The sequence below is a fragment of the Danio aesculapii genome, chromosome 13 (assembly GCF_903798145.1).
Source record: "Danio aesculapii chromosome 13, fDanAes4.1, whole genome shotgun sequence".
In the NCBI taxonomy this organism is placed as follows: domain Eukaryota; kingdom Metazoa; phylum Chordata; class Actinopteri; order Cypriniformes; family Danionidae; genus Danio; species Danio aesculapii.
The window spans coordinates 6,013,041-6,028,630 of NC_079447.1; the positions used below are offsets into that span (position 1 = coordinate 6,013,041).

The 15,590-nt window shown below is 33.8% G+C and overlaps 1 protein-coding gene across 4 annotated transcripts in view; it reads right to left on the reverse strand.

Moving 5' to 3' along the window:
• Window positions 1–2,961: 2,961 nt before the first annotated feature.
• Window positions 2,962–15,590, reverse strand: part of mtrf1l (mitochondrial translational release factor 1-like) — a 22,651-nt gene continuing 10,022 nt past the window's right edge. Inside the window, exons 1-7 of one of the 4 annotated variants that reach the window (XM_056471406.1) lie at window positions 15,437–15,484; window positions 13,018–13,097; window positions 11,151–11,334; window positions 10,895–11,058; window positions 7,892–8,009; window positions 5,017–5,153; window positions 2,962–3,202 (exon numbers count right to left, since the gene is read on the reverse strand). In XM_056471406.1, coding sequence (XP_056327381.1) covers window positions 2,996–3,202; window positions 5,017–5,153; window positions 7,892–8,009; window positions 10,895–11,058; window positions 11,151–11,298 — 774 coding nt within the window. In that variant the 5' untranslated portion in view covers window positions 11,299–11,334; window positions 13,018–13,097; window positions 15,437–15,484 and the 3' untranslated portion in view covers window positions 2,962–2,995. Of the gene's footprint in view, window positions 3,203–5,016; window positions 5,154–7,891; window positions 8,010–10,894; window positions 11,059–11,150; window positions 11,335–13,017; window positions 13,098–14,874; window positions 15,485–15,590 lie in introns of those variants that run through there. The other 3 variants (XM_056471404.1, XM_056471403.1, XM_056471405.1) reach the window with 3 other exon arrangements.

The window sequence follows — 15,590 nt, forward strand, 5'->3', positions numbered from 1 at the left end:
AATGTGCATTTCACAGCCACAAGATACTGGAAATATTAGGGGAATCATGTGTGTGTGTGGTTTTCAGGTTTTTAACGTAGTTATGTAATAGTAGTTATATATCTACAATATTTTAGTAACCCCTTACACTAAGCTTTAGTTCACATGAACGGAATAAAAACACTTCTACGACCTTTATTAATTTTAGTTAAGTTATTAGCATCAGCTAAATTAGTCTGAACATTGACTGACAGTATTAAAATCAAATCATGTACTTAAGATTAGATTATACACAGTAAAGTACCATGTTAACTAATTTTTACTAATGTTAGCTAATATAAACGCTGTAAAAAACATTGCATTCAATAAAACTAACTATTCTGAACAGTAAAGTCAAAATCATACTACAGTAAAGTGTGTATTTTATTGTATATACTATAGTATTTACAACACAGCTAATGATTACTACAGCATATTGTAGAATTAACTATAGTGAACTGATCAACTAAACACTAGTAGGCTATACTTTAGTTTTTACTACACAAAACTGTGGTGTATTGTATAATTCAACTGATATTTTCTTTATATTAGTTGTTGCATACTTTACTACAGAATGGTTTTAAATCACTGTAGTATTTCAATAACCCCTTTACACTAAGCTTTGTTAACATTAGTTCACACAAACTAAATAAAAAAACACTTCTACAATATTTATTAATTTTGCTTAAGTTATTAGCATCAGCTAAATTAGTTTTAACATTTACTAATACAGTATTAAAATCAAAAGATGTATTTAAGATTAGACAGCACAGTAAAGAAGCATGAAAACAATATTTTACTAATGTTAGCTAAGATTAATGCTGTAAAAACATTGCATTCCTACTTGAAAACTAGCTATTTCTGAATCATACAACAGTAAAGTGTATTTTACTGTATATATTATAATATTTACAACACTTTGTTAATGAATGCTACAGTAAACAGTAATATTAAGTGATCAACTGAATACAGTAGTAGACTTTATTATTTACTACAGTAAACTGTTGTGTATTGTAATATAATACATAGTAAATATAATATTTTTTATATTAATATTGTATACTATACAGAATTACCAGATTAATTCGGGTACTTTACTACAAAATGGTTTTAGATCACTGTAGTATTTAAATAACACCTTAAGCTTTGTTAACATTAGTTCACATGAACTAAATAAAAACACTGCTACGACCTTTATTAATTTAAATTATTAGCATAAAGCTAAATTAGTTTGAACATTTACAGTATTAAAATTTAAATATGTATAAGTACCATGATAACAATGTTTGCTAATGTTAACTAACATAAATGCTGTTAAAACACTGCATTCTTACATTAAAACTAGCTATTTCTGAACCCTACTACAGTAAAGTGTATTTTACTGTATATATTATAATATGTACAACACTTTATTATTGAATGCTACAGTAAACAGTAATAATAAGTGATCAACTGAATACAGTAGTATACTTTATTATTTACTACAGTAAACTGTTGTGTATTGTAATATAATACATAGTAAATATAATATTTGTTTATATTACTATATTTGTTTGTATACTACTACAGAATTACCAGATTAATTCAAGTACTTTACTACAGAATGGTTTTAGATCACTGTAGTATTTAAACAACACCTTAAGCTTTGTTAAAATTAGTTCACATGAACTAAATAAAAACACTGCTACGACCTTTATTAATTTTAATTAAATTACTAGCATAAAGCTAAATTAGTTTGAACATTTACAGTATTAAAATGTACAGATGTATAAGTACCATGATAACAATGTTTGCTAATGTTAACTAACATAAATGCTGTTAAAACACTGCATTCTTACATTAAAACTAGCTATTTCTGAACCCTACTACAGTAAAGTCTATTTTACTGTATATATTATAGTATTTACAACAGTTTATTAATGAATGCTACAGTAAACAGTAATATTAAGTGATCAACTGAATACAGTAGTATACTTTATTATTTACTACAGTAAACTGTTGTGTATTGTAATATAATACATAGTAAATATAATATTTGTTTATATTACTATATTTGTTGTATACTACTACAGAATTACCAGATTAATTCAGGTACTTTACTACAGAATGGTTTTAGATCACTGTAGTATTTAAACAACACCTTAAGCTTTGTTAACATTAGTTCACATGAACCAATAAAACACTGCTACGACCTTTATTAATTTTAATTAAATTATTAGCATCAGCTAAATTAGTTCGAACATTTACAGTAATACAATGTTTACTAATGTTAACTAACATAAATGCTGTTAAAACATTGCATTCTTACATTAAAACTAGCTATTACTGAACCCTACCACAGTAAAGTGTATTTTACTAATTATTATTATATAATATTTACAACACTGTTAATGATTACTTCAGGATACTGTAGCATTAACTATCAACCGATCAACTGAACACTGTAGTATATTTCAGTTTTTACTACACTAAACTCTGATGTATTGTTGTATAATACATAGTAAATCTACTATATTCTTTATATTACTATACTACTGAATTGCCAGAATAATTCAAGTATTTTACTACAGAATGGTTTAAAATCACTATAGAATTTACTACACATTACTTTAGTATTTGTTTATATGGGGTGTTAGCTAATGTATTATTAAATATGAACAAATGAATCCTTTTTGAAGTGTTACTACACATTTTTGATCTTGAAATTTGGTAATTAGTTAAAATTTCTGAAATGTGATTAGTTAAAATCTGTTTTCTATAGTTTCAAACAACTGGAAATGCGAAAACTGACTGTAAAAGAAACACACAGAGCATTTCACACCAATGTGTAATGTTTAAGAGTGTTTGTAAAGCTCCTCAGAGATGCCGTGTGAAATATCGCTCTCTTTTTCTCAGCCTAGACTCAGTTGTGCTCTTTATTTAATCTGACACCCACAAAAGACAAACATTTACACATTTCTTTTATTTCCAGAATTAACTACACATTCAGTTCACTGTCGAGGACGTCCAAGAGTGACTCCTGCTCAGAAAACTGCTGTAAAAACACGGTCATCTCCTCCAGGAGTTCCTCGCCTTGTAAAAATCCATGAATGTCATGAACGGTTTTTCCGATTCTGTGATCTGTGATTCGGTCCTGCGGAAAGTTATAGGTCCTGATTTTCTCTGATCTGCCTCTGGTGCCGATCTGTCACAAGAGAAATGAAGTATAGATTACTTAAACTTAATACATCAGCAAATAATTTATTAGACAGTCAGCTGCTTTAAACACATATGACTTATTTCAGCATATACAGCGAGGAAATAAGTTTTGAACACGTCACCATTTTTCTCAGAAAACATATTTCTAAAGGTGCTGTGTACTTTAAATTTCCCCCAGATGTTGGTAACAACCAAAGAAATTCATATATGCAAAGAAAACAAATCTAATTAGTTTACAAATCAAGTTATAGGTAATAAAATGAAATGACAGAGGAAAAAAAGTATTGAACACATGAAGAAAGGGAGGTGTAGAAAGGCAGTGAATGCACAGACAGCAGCTGAAATCTCTCAGTAGTTCTCCAGCAATCCTCTGCCCTTCCTCAGTGTAAATGAATATCAGCTGCTTTAGTCCAACATCTACATTAGCAGGGGGATGAAGATGAAACCAGGGTGGACATTTCAGCAAGAGAATGATCCAAAATACAGCCAAGGAGACTCTCATATGCTTTCAGAGAAAGAAAATCAAGCTGTAGAATGGCCCAGCCAATCACCTGACTTGAATCCAATAGAGAATACAAATGAAATATCAGATTTGATAGACGAGACCCACAGAACCATCAAGATTTTGAAACTCTGTTGAAGTCTGTGAAAAACTCACACCTGAGCAATGCATGTGTCTTCATTCTCCATATGAGAGGCATCTTTAAGCTGTATCACCAAAGAAGCCTTTTATATACAGTATTAAATGTTTCAGTAGTTCAGCACTTTCTCCTTCTGTCATTTCATTGTTATAACACAGAACTCATTTTTCAGATTTTTTAGTTTTGTTTTATTTTGATGTTTGTATTGTTTGGGTTTTTCCCAAAATCTGCTTCAATTCCATGTCAACAGCTCCTTTAGAAATATTATTCCCAGGAAAAAAACATGACAAGTTCACTACTTATTTCCCCCGCTGTACACAGTCAAGCCTGAAATTATTCATACCACAGGCGATTTCGGACTTCATGTTCAAGTGTAAATAAAAGCTGAGAAATATTTTTTCCATAATGATGCCTCCTGTACATCGTTGGAAGGGCAATCGCTGCATAAAACATATGCTGAAATAGTTGGCGGTTCATTCCTCTGTGACTAAGCCAAAGGAAAATGAATGAATGAATGTATAAATTCTTTGTACATGCTTGAAAGGCCCCATGCGTACTTGATTATTGTGTACCTGTGTTATAAGCTATGAGAAATATGATTTATTTGTAAAAATTACGATTTTAGGTGACGCGGTAGCACAGTGGTTAACACTGTCACTTCACAGCAAGAAAGTTGCTGGTTCAAGCCTAGGCTGCCTCAGTTGGCGTTTCTGTGTGGAGTTTGCATGTTCTCCTGTGTTGGTGTGGGTTTCCTCTGGGTGCACCGGTTTCCCCCACAGTCCAAACACATGTGCTATAGGTGAATTGATTAACTAAATTGGCCGTAGTGTATGTGTGTAAATGAGGGGGAATGGGTGTTTCCCAGTACTGGGTTGTGGCTAGAAGGGCATCCGCGGTCTAAAACATATGCTGGATAAGTTGTCGGTTTATTCCGCTGTGGCGACCTCTGATTAATAAAGGGACTAAGCCGAAGGAAAATGAATGAATGAATGAATAAATGACGATTTCACGCAAAACAATTGTGCATGTGTGTGTTTAGTGAATGAGAGCGAGTGTCTTTTGGTTTTCATCCCAGAAAAAAATAACTGGAAAGGCTAAAATAGAGACTCCTCGACTAAACAGCCGAATAAATGAGAAAAAGTGAATTGAGCGCTTGCACCTGTAGCTTTCGGGCCTGATATCTCCTGCTGGTCTCCTCCTCCAGCCGCGCGCTGAAGAGTTTGGCTCGCAGTAATTTCATGGCCGTCTCTTTGTTCTTGATCTGAGAGCGTTCCTGCTGACATTCAGCAACTGTGCCTGAAATGATCACAAATTGTGGATACATTTATTTCCCAATGACATCCAGAATCAATATATGAACATTGACTGACTACAAAAAAGATTTAATACTAATTACTATATTAATTACTAAGATATTAATTACTGTCTAAAATTGGTATATATTGTAAAATGTCATGTATTAAAGTGATCACAGAAATAAAGTCAATGCTAAAAAATAGACTTTCTAATATATTACATGATTATAATAAAGTGGCACGGTGGCGCAGTGGTTAGCACTGCCGCCTCACAGCAAGAAGGTCAATGGTTCAAGTCTCGGCTGGCATTTCTGTGTGGAGTTTGCATGTCCCCGTGTTGGTGTGTTTCCGCCGGGTGCTCCAGTTTCCCCCCCAGTCACATGCGCTATAGGTGAATTGGGGAAACTAAATTGGCCGTAGTGTATGACTGTGTGTGTATGTGAGAGTGTATGGGTGTTTCCCAGTACTGGGCTGCAGGTGGAAGGGCATGCACTGTGTAAAACAAATGCTGAAATAGTTGCCGGTTCATTCCACTGTGGCGACCCCTGATAAATAAGAGACTAAGCTGAAGGAAAATTAATAAATTCTAATTCTAATCTATTCTAAAGAATAAATTCTAAATCTAATTAGCAGTCTTTTAGCAATGAATGTGCCTTAGGAAATGTAGGAAGAATGATGACAGCTTATTCTACAGGACTGCTGAATGCTTGATTCTGATTGGCTGATGGACATTTTAAGGTGTGTGTTTTCAGATAAACGCACAGATAAAGTAGTTCTGGAAGATTATGGCTCAACCCGAATTCTACCCCTTAGCCCTTCCCCACTCGTTTTGTGCATTCCTGTGAAGGGGTAGGGGTTTTCCAATTCTCTTTAGCTTAAAGGTGTAGGGCTAAGGAGAAGGGGTGAATACCCCTTCGAACGAAGATTTCTTCAGTCCCACACTTGAAACCAAGTGGTAAGAAAATTTCCCAGAATACACCAGCCACAACGGCTGATAGTTATACCGGAGATAAGGAGATCCACAAATGAGTATTTTTTTTCATTATTACTAATTTTTACAACAAACAAGCACATGTTTTAATATATTCATAACTGTGTTCGTGTTTTACCATCATGCTTTAAAAAAAACGCTAAAATAAAAACCACTAAATTTCACGATCTATAATCCATATTAATAACTCCTGTACAGCAGTCCCACAAGATTCTGACACTTAAATACCCTGTCAGAAAAGTCTAGTGGCTGTCAATGAGCTTTTTACAGTGTCTGCTATAATGTTAGTGTTGTTTTTGGTGTGTTTACACAGATGAATATGGCCACTGTGTAAATGCACAGTATAGTTATGATCTAACTGCCACATTAGATCGTCATGATAACATAATTTATGCCTTCAGTGATTTCCTGAAGATAAATACTAAAAAATAAAGCAACTGGAATAACTACAGCAGTCGCATCGTCTGATCTCATATGAAGCAAGAGATCGTGATGACATATGATGACGTGTGCAGGTGTTGTAGTGCTGACCCATTTCTTAGGGGTAAATTTTGAAGCCCTTCCCCTTCACACTCGGTTTTAAGGGCCAAGGGGTAGGGGTACAAAAATAGAATTGGGATAGGGCCTATGAGTGCATTACAGTTCCACATTCCTACGCTGAATGATTTGAGTTATTTCACAGCAACAACAGTCAAAAACCAGACCTGAACATTTTCTGTGTGTTGTGTACATTCCTTGTATTGTGAAATGGCCTTTGCACTACATGCTAAAAGCAATAAAAAAAAAAAAAAAATATCAATAAATAAATAAAATATAAATAAATAAAGATAATTATATATATATATATATATATATATATATATATATATATATATATATATATATATATATATATATATATATATATATACATACAGTTGAAGTCAGAATTATTAGCCCCCTTTGAATTATTTCCCAAATGATGTTTGACAGAGCATGGAAATTTTCACAGTATGTCTGATAATATTTTTTCTTCTGGAGAAAGTCTTATTTGTTTTATTTAGGCTAGAATAAAAGCAGTTTAAAAATTTTTAAACACCATTTTAAGGTAAAAAATTTTAGCCCCTTTAAGCTATATATTTATTTCAATAGTCTGCAGAACAAACCATCATTATACAATAGCTTGCATAATTACCCTAACCTGCCTAGTTAACCTAATTAACCTAGTTAAGCCTTTAAATGACACTTTAAGCTGTATAGAAGTGTCTTGAAAAATATCTAGTCAAATATTATTTACTGTCATCATGACAAAGATAAAATAAATCAGTTATTAGAGACGAGTTATTAACACTATTATGTGTAGAAATGTGCTGAACGAAATCTTCTCTCTGATAACAGGAGTTGGGGAACAAATACAGGGGGGCTAATAATTCTGAATTCAACTATATATATAAATTAACTGGATGTCATCTACAAAATACTGGATCAACACACTAATATCCTGCTGCTCCCCCGAGAAAAGCGAGTATCTACCTTCTTAGTTGCATGATTTTGTTTACGTTTTAATTTATTTTCTTATTTTCTTCTATTTCCTCTGATATTGAATTTGAGTTGAGTTATTTTTATAAAGAATAAGCGTAATGCTTTGTACAACATGATTAGTTTTACATATATCTGAAAATAAGACTGTGGGGAAAAAAAATGGACATTTATGGCAGGTTATGTGCTGCAGGGCCCTGCAGTATATTTCCCTCAGCTGTCCTGCAGACCTGTGGGCAGGTGTGTGATCCTGACGGCGCTGTCGGTGGTGTTCACATGCTGTCCTCCTGCTCCACTCGCTCTCTTGGTCTCAATCTTCAGGTCTTTGGGGTTGATGGTGAATGAGATCTATGAATGTAAAGTGAAAAGTCAACAATACAACCACGCCGTATACCGGACGTCTTTCTATTTTTAAAATCAACATCTAATCATTTAAACATCCATTTATCCATCAGCCTTTTTGTAAATGAATGACACAATATATCTTAACCTTATTGTACAAATTATTTGAAGGTGTTCAAGCTTATAGTCATGTTAAAAGATGGATGAATACAAAAACAGAAATAAGAAATTGACAACTATAAACTCCAGCAACTATAGATGTCAGACAGTTGTTTTAAAGAGTTGGTTCCACCTGAATTTAATTATTTAATATGGATAATTTAGGTCAATTAATGTGTTATATTGGGGCAGCACGGTGGCCTCACAGCAGGAAGGTCGCTGGTTCGAGCCTCGGCTGGGTCAGTTGGCGTTTCTGTGTGGAGTTTGCATGTTCTCCCCGTGTTCGCGTGAGTTTCCTCCGGGTGCTCCGGTTTCCCCCACAAGTCCACAGACATGTGCTATAGTTAAATTGGGTAAGTTAAATTGTCCGCAGTAGTGTATGTGTGTATGTCTTGGTCCTCCAGGTTGGGGTTGAGCGTTGGGCTAACGACCCACCTCGTAAAAATGTGATATTTGGAAACACCAACATGATGCAGCTAAATATCAACTTCGATATAAACAGCCCTGGGAGTAAGAGTAAGTAATGTGTTATATTGTATATAATATAATCAGTTTGTAAGTTCATATATGTTTTAGAATATATCAAGAGAAAGAGTAGATATTATATATATTATATTAATTTTAGACAAATTCTTTAAATAATTCTAGTTCATACCAGGCTTGTTACAGTATTATATTCAGTTGGAAGTCAGAATTATTAGCCCCCCTGGTTATTTTTTCCCCAATTTCTGTTTAACAGAGAGAAGATTTTTTTTTTCAACACATTTCTAATCATAATAGTTTAAATAACTCATTTCTAATAACTGATTTATATTATCTTTGTCATGATGACAGTAAATAATATTTGAGTATAGATATTTTTCAAGACACTTCTATACAGCTTAAAGTGACATTTAAAGGCTTAACTAGGTTAATTAGGTTAACTAGGCAGGTTAGGGTAATTAGGCAAGTTATTGTATAATGATGGTTTGTTCTATAGACTATCGAAAAAAATACATGGCTTAAAAGGGCTAATAATTTTGACCTTAAAATGGCTTTTAAAACTGCTTTTATTCTAGCCGAAATGAAACAAGACTTACTCCAGAAGAAAAAATATTATCAGACATACTGTGAAAATTTTCTTGCTCTCTTAAACAATTTAAAATATTTAAAAAACAAAAAAAAGATTCAAAGGGGGGCTAATAATTCTGACTTCAACTGTATCTATATTTACAGTTTGAACTGCAGTTTTGAAGAACACTCCGCTCCTCTTCATTTTTCTTTTTATTTAATAAACTATTAATTTCTTTATTTAAAATCTTATTCAACCTTTGATGTATTTTATTTTATGTACCATGTCTTTGTGTCTGTATTGTTATTTGCAGTTGTGTTATGCTTCTCTTACAACCTATTGGTTGGGATCAGACTTACAATATATGTACTGTGTTTGTATTTTTAAGATTTTGAACTATTATTCATATTTATTTATTTATTTTACTTATTGTTTCGGTCATTTTTGTATCTTATTGTTTCTTTAACTGTTGTAAAAATCTCATAAATAGATCATGCATAAAAAAACACACAAAAATAATAATAACATATACAGTTGAAGTCAGAATTATTAGCCCCCCTCTTGAACAAAGCAAGGAAGTTTTCACAGTATGTCTGAAAATATTTTTTTCTTCTGGAGAAAGTCTTATTTCTTGAATTTCGGCTAGAATAAAAGCAGTTTTAATTTTTTTAAAGCCATTTTAAGGTCAAAATTATTAGCCCCTTTAGGCTATATTTGTTTTCGACTGTCTACAGAACAAACCATCGTTATACAATAACGTGCCTAATTACCCTAACCTGCCTAGTTAACCTAATTAACCTAGTTAAGCCTTTAAATGACACTTTAAGCTGTATAGAAGTGTCTTGAAAAATATCTAGTCAAATATTATTTACTGTCATCGTGGCAAAGATCAAATAAATCACTTATTAGAGATGAGTTATTAAAACTATTATTTTTAGAAATGTGTTGAAAATCTTCTCTCCATTAAACAGAAATTAGGGAAACAATAATAAACAGGGGGGCTAATAATTCAGACTTCATCTGTATATTAGTGCTGCCAATAATTATTCACCTTTAATTGCACACAAATTAAAATTGTATGTGTATGCACTGTGTATAAATATTCATTCATTTCTTATTATTTTCGGCTTAATCCCTTTATTATTCAGAGGTCGCCACAGTGGATTGAACTGCCAACTTATCCAGCATCCAGCTGCAACCCATCACTGAGAAACACCCATACACTACGGACAATTTAGCTTACCCAATTCACCTATAACATGTCTTTGGCCTGTGGGGGGAAAACCGGAGCACCCAGAGGAAACCCACACCAACACGGGGAGAACATGCAAACTCCACACAGAAACGCCAACTGACCCAGGCTCGAACCAAAGACCTTCTTGCTGTGAGGTGACAGCACTACCCACTGCACCACCCATGTATAAATATTGTGTATATATATTAAAAAAATATATATAAAATACATAAAAAAACTAAACCAAAATATTTACATATGCATTTTTCTTTTAATATGTATATATAACTTGTATTAGATAAAAATTAGATAATTATTGTATCTTGTTTACTTGTAAAATATTAGATAATTATTTTAGAAATATAAATAATACATGCTTTTATTATGGATGCGATTAATTGCAATTAGCCTTTATATAAATAGATATAATTTTTTTTTGGTTTGTACCTCTGTGGGCTGAGGGAGAATGGCCACGGTCATTGTGCTGGTGTGTGTGCGGCCTTTACTCTCTGTTTTCGGGACCCTCTGCACCCGATGAACACCGGCTTCAAACTTTAACTTCTTATAGCTGAGTGGTCCGCTGACACTGGCGGATGCGTGTCTGACGCCCCCTAAACACAGCAGATACAACACTGGAAGTTCAACCACACACACAAACCCACCCATGCAGATATCAAGTGTTATCTCTAACAGATTTGTCCACCTAGTTCACTAGCATTGGCCTCCAGGATGTCAAAGCTCCAGCCATTGAAAGCAGCATAGTTCTGGTACATCTCGAAAATCTCAGCGGTAAACAACATGGCTTCTTGACCTCCGACCCCAGCAGAGACCTCCAGGACCAGCTCACTCATGTCCGATTCCTCTTCGGGGATCAGAAGAGATAAAATCTGAAACACAGAACATTGTATTTTCATTAGGATTAGATGACTTTACTTTTGCTATAATGGTTAAAATCATTTATTTTGAGGCAAGTAAAGCCGGCACAGTGGCTCAGTGGTTAGCACTGTCGCCTCATAGCAAGAAGTTCGCTGGTTCAAGTCCCAGCTGGATCAGTTGGCATTTCTGTGTGGTTCAAGTCCCAGCTGGGTCAGTTGGCATTTCTGTGTGGAGTTTGCATGTTCTCCCCATGTTCGTGTGGGTTTCTTCCGAGTGCTCCGGTTTCCCCCACAGTCCAAACACATGCGCTATAGAGCAATTGGATGAACTAAATTGGCGGTAGCGTATGAGTGTGTGTGTGTAAATGAATGTGTATGGATGTTTCCCGGTACTGGGTTGCGGATGGAAGGGCATCCACAGCGTAAAACATGCCGGAATAGTTGGCGGTTCATCCCGCTGAGGTGACCCCTAATAAATAAGGGACTAAGCTGACGGGAAAAATGAATGAAGAAATTAATTTGATATAATATATTAAATATAACATAATATATTAATAATATAAGAATATTATTCACTTGGCTTAACGTTCTTCATTAGAACCCCCCACTATAGTACTAATAGTAATTTATAGTAAATACTTTAGTGTTTTTAAACCACAAAGCAAATAAATCAATCTGTTGTGGTAATTCTATATACAACAACTATAAACAAATGACCCACAGCTGTACTAAAATGTCTATAAATTGGGTATATTATACTGCAATACAATACAGTTTACTTAAAAACTAAATATACTACAGTATTTATTACAGTTAGTAATACAATATGTAGCATATATTGACAAAATACTACAATATTTACAATATAATATACTGTACCACATTATGGTTAAAAAACACTATAGTACTTACTATTAGTACTATAGTGGGTGGTTCTAATGAAGAACGTTAAGTCAAGTGGGCTTGTTAAGCCACGTGGGCCTGTTTTAAGAAGTGTGTAAGTGTATCTACAGTATACACTGCAAAAATGCCTTTCTTACCAAGGGGAAAAGAAAACGAATACAATTCTTAAGTTGTTTTGGAGACAACTTGTTTTAGGTTTACTTAAATTTATTAATATCTAATAAATTAATTTAATCTCTTTATTTACACTGCAAAAACTGCTTTTCTTACTTAGTTTTTGTCATGTTTATAGTCCAAATATCAAACAATTCTTGCATCAAGAAGCATTTTCAATAATAATACAAACATATTGTCTTGTTTTAAGTAAAAACATGTCAAAATGAAGTGAGTTTATCGTTAAAACAAGCAAAATAATCTGCCAATGGGGTGTGAAAAATAATCTTACGTCCAAAGGAAAAACCAGATTATTTTTCTTACCCTATTGGCAGATTATTTTGCTTGTTTTAAGGAAAATCTCACTTAATTTTAACATGTTATTTCTTAAAACAAGACAATATGTTTTGCTTGTCTAGGAAATGCTTCTTCATTTAAGAATCTTTAGATATTTGGACTAGAAGCAAGACTAAAAACTCCAAGTAAGAAAAGCAGTTTTGCAGTGTCTCTTTACTCTTTCTTGCTAACCTAGAAAATCTTTTGACTTTCAGCTATTTCCAGCTCTGAAGGACAATCAGCGAGACTCATTTATTTAATAAAGGCGACTGAAATGCAAAACAAGAGCGTTTCACACCTCACCTTTTGTCTGAGATCCTGAATGTCTGCCAGAACGGCTTCCTTCTCAGTCTCTGCCAGCTCAAGCAGTTCTGGGTCATTCTCTGAAATCAGATACAGATGCAAATCAACCTCCAGAAAGCTATTTTCATCCCCATTACACCTTCAACAGCTCACCACCCACATAAAAATACTGTAGTCATTTATAGTAAACGCTATAGTGTTATTGAACTATACTACTCTTTAGTAAAATACCTAAATTAATCTGTTGTAGTAATTCTACAGTTGCTTTGTTAACACAACAACTATAATCATGTAAATAAATGACCCAATACTGTACTCTACAACTGTAGGTTATATTTTACTATATTACACTACAATACCAGTTTATTGTAGTATCACCTAAACTTTACTACAGTATGTTTTAGCAGTTATTAACCTAGTGTAGTAGCTTGTAAATACTATAATATATGCAGTTTAATACACTTTACTATAGTATTAATATTGTATTTACTATAATAATATAAACACTGAATTTTTGACAGCTATAGGGCATATTATACTACACAGATTACTGTAGTAACAACTATAGTATACTACAGTATTTATTACAGTTTAATCAGTTCACTATACTACGGTATGCTGTAGCATTCAATAATAAAGAGCAGTAATTGTAAATACTATAATATATACAGTATAATACACTTTATTGTAGTATTAATTTTGTCTTTATTATAATTTAAATGACCCAAGACTGACTTTTTGGCAACTATAGAGTATATTATACTACAATACACCACAGATTACTGTAGTACCAACTAAAGTACACTACAGTATTTATTACAGTTTAATCAGTTAAACTATACTAATATTTCTTCATTTTCTTTTCGGCTTAGTCCCTTTATTAATCTGGGGTTGCCACAGCAGAATGAACCGCCAACTTATCCAGCACATGTTTTTCGCAGCGGATGCCCTTCCAGCTACAACTCATCACTGGGAAACATCCATACACACTCATTCTCACACTACGGACATTTTAGCCTACCCAATTCACCTACAACGCATGTCTTTGGACTTGTGGGGGAAACTGAAGCACACGGAGGAAGCCCATGGGAACACGGGGAGAACATGCAAACTCCACACAGAAACGCCATCTGACCCCACCGAGACTCGAACCCATGACATACTTGCTGTGAGGCAAATGTGCTACCCACTGCGCCACTGTGCAGCTCCAGCTTTTATTTCAATTATTTATTTTATATAATTAATTATTTTTTTCTATTATATTTTACTTTAAAATATTACTATACATATTATTATTATTTACACAAAAATATTGTACTTTTATATCTATATACATAAAAAAAACATCTAAAAATCTGAATAAAAAAATGGATTTTAATTTATCAAACCCAGTGAAATTGTATAAAAAAAATAGGATAACACTTGAAACATTTGTGCCCAAATACATCCCAAAATGGGTTAATTTAAAGCAATGGTCTCAAACTCAACTCCTGGAGGGCCGCAGCTCTGCATAGTTTAGCTCCAACCCCCTCCAACTCACACCTGATTAAGTTTATTGCAGTCTTAAACACCTTGATTAGTTGGATCTGCTGTGTTTGATTAAAGTTGGAACAAAAATGTGCAGAGCTGTGGCTATCCAGGGATCAAGTTTGAGACATATGCTTTAAAGCGGTACTTCTGTTGAACACAAAATAAGATATTTTGAAGAAAGTTAAAAACCTGTAACCATTGACTTCCATAGTAGGAAAAACAAATACTATGGAAGTCAATGGTTACAGGTTTTCAGCCTTTATCAGAATATCTTCTTTTGTGTTTAACAGAAGAAACTCAAACAAGTGTGAGTAAACGACGACTGACTTTTCATTTTGGGGTGAACTGTCCCTTTAAGGGCAGGATGCTTCAGCCTCATGCTTCTACCTTTCAGTAAGTCCTGCATATCATCCAGCTCCTTCTGTTTAACTTCTAATTCTTTAATATTATGTACTAAATGAGCGAGTATCGTCATGTTAGTCCTTTGTGTTTTTATATCCGCGTCCTCCATAGTCTGGTTTTGACTATTAATGGAGCTCAGGCTTGTGTTATACTCCGCCTGCTTCTTCTTCAGATAGTCCTGGAAGCTCTGCTTGCTGAAGATATCGTCCACAGAAAGGATTTTCGTGATATTAGCGGTCGGCGATGTGTGAAATGTTCGTTTTGTGTTGATAATTGTCCTGTAAAGTGCTGTACATCTGCATAGCTGTCCTCTGATAACTGTAGCGTGTGTTGTGATTGTCCTCGACAGTGTCACATTCAGCAGATGCTTACTAAAGCTAACGACAGCCATCGCGACTCAAGTGCGCTGTTTAGAGTGAGCACTTGAAGGGAAATAAAAGCATTTATCGTTCATCCATAATGTCATTTGACGACAGTTGATACCTACGAAGCAAAACATTCACACATGTGTTGCAGAGAACTGTGCGCAGCTTCTTTTTCCGGGTGAAAATATTACATATTTTTCAAAATAAAAGTCAACAATATTTCAGGAAAATATGACATTTGTCTATAAAAACAAATTGCAAATACATGAATGCATA